Source organism: Myotis davidii, unplaced genomic scaffold (genome assembly GCF_000327345.1).
Source record: "Myotis davidii unplaced genomic scaffold, ASM32734v1 scaffold88, whole genome shotgun sequence".
Classification (NCBI taxonomy): Eukaryota; Metazoa; Chordata; class Mammalia; order Chiroptera; family Vespertilionidae; genus Myotis; species Myotis davidii.
Genome location: NW_006300377.1, coordinates 1,553,039 through 1,559,010, shown reverse-complemented (window position 1 = coordinate 1,559,010; position 5,972 = coordinate 1,553,039). Strand labels below are relative to the sequence as shown.

The 5,972-nt window shown below is 59.5% G+C and overlaps 1 protein-coding gene across 3 annotated transcripts in view; it reads left to right on the top strand.

The window, feature by feature from the left end:
* The first annotated feature begins 122 nt into the window (after nucleotides 1–122).
* Nucleotides 123–5,972, top strand: part of ZC3H12A (zinc finger CCCH-type containing 12A) — a 12,530-nt gene continuing 6,680 nt past the window's right edge. The window contains exons 1-2 of one of the 3 annotated variants that reach the window (XM_006777281.2): nucleotides 123–852; nucleotides 5,370–5,509. In XM_006777281.2, the coding sequence (XP_006777344.1) occupies nucleotides 482–852; nucleotides 5,370–5,509 (511 nt within the window). In that variant the 5' untranslated portion in view covers nucleotides 123–481. Of the gene's footprint in view, nucleotides 853–2,169; nucleotides 2,971–4,765; nucleotides 5,233–5,369; nucleotides 5,510–5,972 lie in introns of those variants that run through there. The other 2 variants (XM_015572814.1, XM_015572813.1) reach the window with 2 other exon arrangements.

The following is a 5,972-nucleotide window of genomic DNA, read 5'->3' as shown; positions in this document are numbered from 1 at the left end:
CCCCCACCCCCACCCCCCAGCTCAGTTCCAACGCTGGGTTTCCATCGGAGCGCCCCGCCCCGCAGCTGTGGGGACGCGGCAAGGTTTTCTAAGGCCTCCCAGGACATCTGGGTCCCTTGGGTTGGGGTGGGGCTGAGCTTGGGGTAGGAGGTGGAGTCAGACTAAGTTCAAATACTTGCGACACCAGCCTACCATCCGGATGACCTTGAGCAAGTGCTTCGTGTCTGTGGCTCAGTTTCATCCTTGGGAATGCTGACCCCTCGCCGGGGCGCTGTGGGAGGATGACCAGATGTGTGCAGAGTGCCACCAGCGTGCCTCCTTCCGCTGGGTGGGGCGGGGCGGGGCGGAGGGGGGTGGAAGAGAGCCATTCCCCATCCCTAACCCTGTGGTTTTCCTACCAGGAGCTGTGACTGGTGCCTTCCACCGGTCTGATCTGTGAGTGGCTGGCGGGGAGAGGCCCACCCAGAAGCCAGCCCCCACCATGAGTCTGTGGGAACCTGAAGACAGGCCAGCCCAGGAGCCCCACGCGGAGGAGGCCTCTGCTGCCGAGCTGCAGATGAAGGTGGACTTCTTCCGGAAGCTGGGCTACTCCTCCGCCGAGATCCACAGCGTCCTGCAGAAGCTGGGCGTCCACGCAGACACCAACACCGTGCTGGGCGAGCTGGTGAAGCATGGGTCAGTCGCCGAGCGGGAGCACCAGGCCTCGCCGGACCCCTGTCCTCAGCTTCCCCTGGTCCCCCGCGGTGGGGGCACCCCCAAGGCTCCCACCCTGGAGCCCTCATCCCTGGAGGAGGACAAGGAGGGCAGTGACCTGAGGCCCGTGGTCATCGACGGGAGCAATGTGGCCATGAGGTACGTGTCACTTTGGTGGCTGAGACGTGGCTGGGAATGGTGGCCCTGTGTCTGCATGTCTGGTAGAGGGGCCTTCAGGAAAGAGTTTGACATCTTCTCACATACTTTTATCAAGGAAAGGAAAGCCCTTTAGTGAGGCCCTACTGTGCGTCAGGAGGCCCCCATAATCCTCACGGCCTCTTGGAAGTGGATTTGCTAGGAATGTTTTAGGGATGAGAACAGAGGCTCAAAGACTTGCTCAGGGTCACAGTACTGGGGAGCAGTGGAACACAGATTCGAACTTGGGGCCTCTGTCTCTAGAGCTCACCCTGTGCTTTCTGCCTTCCTGAGGGTCTAAGTTCCTCTCCTGTGACTTGAGGCAGCATCACGGAAGGAATCAGACGGGCTCCAGCTCATCCGAGAAGGGCCTGGAGTCATTTGCCCTCACTGAGCCTCCTTCTCCTGTTATCAGTTCTCACCCAGCCCTCAGGTGCTGGTTGGAAGGAGTCACTTCAGTACTAGAGTAGCTGCTCAGGAAACAGCAGCAGTTGATACCATTACAGTGATTCAGGGTCTGGGCTCCCATGGAAGCAGACCAGCTCCTGAGGCCTTTGTGGCTATGACCAAGGGTGATCTCGAGCTCTGGCTCTTTGTGGGGCCTATGGACCAGTGACCTGATGCTGTGGCTTCAGGTGAGCTGGGTCTATTGTGATTCAGCTAGAGCCATCTAGGCTGGACTGGGCTCTGGGGACTGCCTGGGGCCAGAGCCAGGACTCAACCCCATTCCCCCCCACCCCCCACACACACACAAGCTTTAACGGAATGGGATGGGCTGAAGCCAGGGTTGCGCTGGCCCTGCTTCCTTCTAGTCCCTCCAATGAGGAAAAGTACCTATGGGTGAAGACGGGGAGCCCCCAGACATGGGCGGGCTACTGGCTGCTCTTAGGGACCTCCCAAGTGCACTGCCTGAGGCCTCCGTGCCCTTGGCCCCCTTCTGCCCCTCCTACTGCCCAGCTGGGTCAAGTCAGCTGTCTGGTTGGTCCTGGCCCAGCTTTAGCCATCTTTAGATCAGTCTTCCCATCTCTGAAATGGGTAGAAGTTTGGGTGAAGCTGGCTCCCATGTGCCAGTGGCTGCTGGTCACAGCATGTGCTTTGAAAGTCAGGGGTCCCCCTCTCAGGCTCCATCAGCGTGTGGCTGGATAGGTCTGTGGGCCAGAGTGCTGAGCCGGGAGCAGCCATGTGCTGTGTGTGTGTTTGTATCCTGGCAGAAGAAGGTGGAGCCTGGGAGGGAGGAGGGGCAGACCATGGAGGGGGTGGCTAGAGGAGCTGGCTGGAGGGGCAGAGCCACGGGGGGTTTCTGAGCTGAGGCTCTGGCGGAGGGGAATTCCAGCCTCAGACTTCCTGTCTCAGCTGTTTCTGGGTTCCTGCCCTGCTGCCCCCTCCCCCACAAGGGCAGATGGGCCAGCCCACACCGTATGCAAATCGTGGGGAAATTCACCTCTGTTTCCTTCTAAGGGAATTTTTCTCTAGCCGGGCCCAGCCCTGGCAGATCTTTTCACCTGGGTAGCCTGGCTTTGACCCAGCCCTCTGTCCTAGGGTGGGAGCCACTGAGTCTCTTACCAGGGTCTAGTTAGCCAGGCTGAGGGGCCTTGACCTTCTGGGCAAACAGGACTGCGGTGGGGGTGGGAGGATATCTGGTTTTCCTGTGCTGACAGCTTCCTCCATGGCAATGAGAGGGCCTGAAGGTAGCTGTCGAGGCACTCCCGGCCTGGGAGGGCTGTCTGTGATGTTCCACTTCTGCCAAGAGCAAGGCTCTGACTCCCTGCCCCGGGGACATTCTGAAGACTAGGGCTAGAGTTAAGAGACAGAAGCTGAGCCCAGGCCTGGGGCCCCTGGGTTGCCTTCCTATCCCCACCAGCAAGATCTGAAGTTCATGAGGAGAAACGGCTCCCAAACTTGAGTTTGTACCAAGTGTTAGGAGGGAGGGGCAGGCTGAGATCAGACTTGCCCCAGCCAAGGCTTTTGATGCACAAAGGCAGTGCGCTGACCTGGAAGCCCTGGCATTCCATGAAGTCCCAGGGCTTGAAGATACTGGCCTAGGATGGGGCATTGCATGTACACACGTGTGTATAGGAGGAGTTAAGTGGGTGCACGTGCAGACTGCATACCTGCGAGAGGAAGCCAAGCCAGGGATGATCGCATCCCTGCAGTCCCGGGAAGACAGAGCAGAAGGCCCAGGGAAGGGAGTGAGGTGATGCGGGGAGCGGAGCACCTGGTACTGCCCTCCCAGTCCGGGCGTGCCTCCCGACAGCCAGCTTTCGTCCTGCACTGCAGTGGGCATTACCCGTCCTGGAAGGCCAGGGAAGGCTTCTCGGAGGTGCTGGCCCCTCACATGGGACCTGATGGGGGAGAAGTTTGCCAGATGCGTCATTTTTCCTGTCCCCGGCCTGCCCCTGCCTCCTAACACGGTACAAACTCAAGTTTGGAAGCTTTTACCTTTTCTTTTTTTAATATATTTTTATTGATCTCAGAGAGGAAGGGAGAGGGAGAGAGAGAGAGAGAAATATCAATGAAGAGAGAGAATCATTGATTGGCTGCCTCCTGAACATCCCCCACTAGGGATTGAGCCCACAAGCCGGGCATGTGCCCTTGACCGGAATCAAACCCAGGACCCTTCAGTCCACAGGCTGACACTATGCACTGAGCCAAACCGGCGAGGGCTGGGAGCTTTTTCTTCTAATTAACTTCAGATCTTGCTGTTGGGGACAGGAACGCAATCCAGTGGCCCTGGCCTGGGTTCAGGTTCTCTCTCTTACCACCAGCCAGGGCATCTTCGAGGACTCTCAGAGCCTGGCTTTCCTTCGCTGCAGCTAGCTTGGGAAAGGAGGGAGCAAGGAGGTGTGGGATGCGCCTGGCCTCCCGTCGGAGCTGGGTACCCGCTGATCCCCCTCCATCCCTACGGCCAGGTTGGCCCCTCAAAATCGACATGGTGCTTCTGAGCACAGGTTCTGGGGTTGCATCCCTGCTCCACAATTGCTGCTGGGTGGTGCTGGCAACCACTGGTCCTCTGTGGGCCACCGTTTTTCACCTGACTACAGGGAAAGGAGCCTTTAACGGGAGAACCCTCCGCAGGGGCTTGCTCATAGATCAGGGCCTGGTGCCGAGCTAGTGGATGTTAACTGGTATCCTAAGCAGTTGGCGGATGCACCTGGCGGGGAAGCCCCACCTGGCAGGATGAGCACTGCCTTCAGGCCGGACTTTGCCTCCCCTGCAGTTTACAGAGACCTTCAGACCCAGGAGTCCCGGCCTCACCGCCAGTAGCTTCTGTGCCCCCAGCTGCCCTGCCTCCCACCTTCTCTTGGGGCTCAGCTATCACCCCACCACCACCAGAAGCCACCCACAGGATGTGGTCGGCCATGGACTTGAGTCTCTTGTGTAACGTTTATTCTGTTTGATTTGCCAAATATGAGAGTCTGAGTTGTTCACTGAGGGATTAGTGAGAGGCCAGCAGTGTGGGGGAGAGATCTCCAGCTGGCCTCCAGCCCGCCAGCCTGGTCCGGAGCTCTTCCACCACACCCAGTATTACCTGGGAGCTCCCCCGCCCCCCCCACACACACCCAAGAATCCAGCGAGACCCTCCACTTTGCTGGACTGTCTTTGGCCTCAAGCAAACAGGAAAGTTGTCCCACTGATATGGGCCCTTCTCAAGGAGGCTGCAGACAGCCAGGCCCATTTCTCAGATAGGGAAACTGAGCCAGAGCAACCCCGCAGCAACTCAGGATCCAGCCGCATCAGGATGGGGTGCGGTGTGGTCATGAGACCATGGCAGGGGCATGTCCCGTGTCCCAACTCCTCGGAGTCCCCGGGTCCAGACTGTCTTCCTACCTCAGGTCATGCCCTTCTGAGAGGGGGGAAGAGAAGACAGGGCAATTTAGGCATTTTGGGGAATTGGCGGTCTTGAGAGGAAAAGCTGTGTCCTTTCACTTTCAAACTGAAAGGCTCCTCGGCAGCCTCCCGCATCAGTGGCTGCCTTCCCTCCCGGGAGGTGGGGGTGTGGCTCCTTCCCCTTCATCCTCCTCAGCCCCAGCCCCAGCCCCTGAGGTTAGTGCAGGACTGAACTTTAATCCAGAACAATCTGGTTTCTCTTCTGTTACGGGGCGGGTGCCTCCCCCACGCCCGCCCCTGGATGAGGGAGGGTGGTGACTCAGTCTGCCTGTGTACATCTGTGTCCCCTGGTCCCAGCACCCCGGGTGGGGCAGGAACCAGAAGTCTCCAGCGCCTTTCCCCCACCCCCAGGTGTGTTGCAAGCAGCCTGACCCTCCCCCACATGGGGAGCGAGTGTTGCCAGATTCCTGGGCGTTTCCTCACTGTTGGGAGATGGGACCTCAGGGAAAGTCCCAGGTCTGGTCATCCTGGGCGCTGTGGAAACCAGCAGGGAATGCAGGCGTGGGCCCCGGCCTGAAAGGGGTGGGCTGAGAGCCAGGGCAGGGGCTAGAGTGGGACTCCCTCCCTCCTGATGCCCCTCCTCTTCCCGACAGCCATGGGAACAAGGAGGTCTTCTCCTGCCGGGGCATCCTGCTGGCCGTGAACTGGTTTCTGGAGCGGGGCCACACAGACATCACGGTGTTCGTGCCATCCTGGAGAAAGGAGCAGCCCCGGCCCGATGTGCCCATCACAGGTGAGTGACACCTCTGGGTGGGGGCGGGATTGCCGCCCCAGGAGCCCTGCTTCTCCCCAGAGCAGACCCTGTGTGTGTGGCCGTAGCCTCTGCCTCGAGCACTGGGCACATTTCTCCTCTAATGGTGGGGCGCTCTCTCCACACCCCCAGGGGCAGCCTAGTGCGGTGGCTGAGCCCGTGGGCTCTGGAATCCTGGCCCTGGCCCTCTGGCAGCCTTGTTCAGAGCCACTTGCTCCTCACCGGAGATGGGTGGGGTTGATAATCTCTCGGGGTTGTTGGGAGGATCACATGAGTTAACGCATCGTCAGTGCTTAGAAGGGTGCCTGGCACATAGTCAGTGCTCAGCACATGCTGGCTGCTCACCATTGCTCCTACAAGAGCCCCTAACCTTTGAGAGGAAAACCCCGAGTTCATTTCCCTAGAAGTCTTGAGATCTGGGACAGGCTGGCTGGGGGGCCCCGCC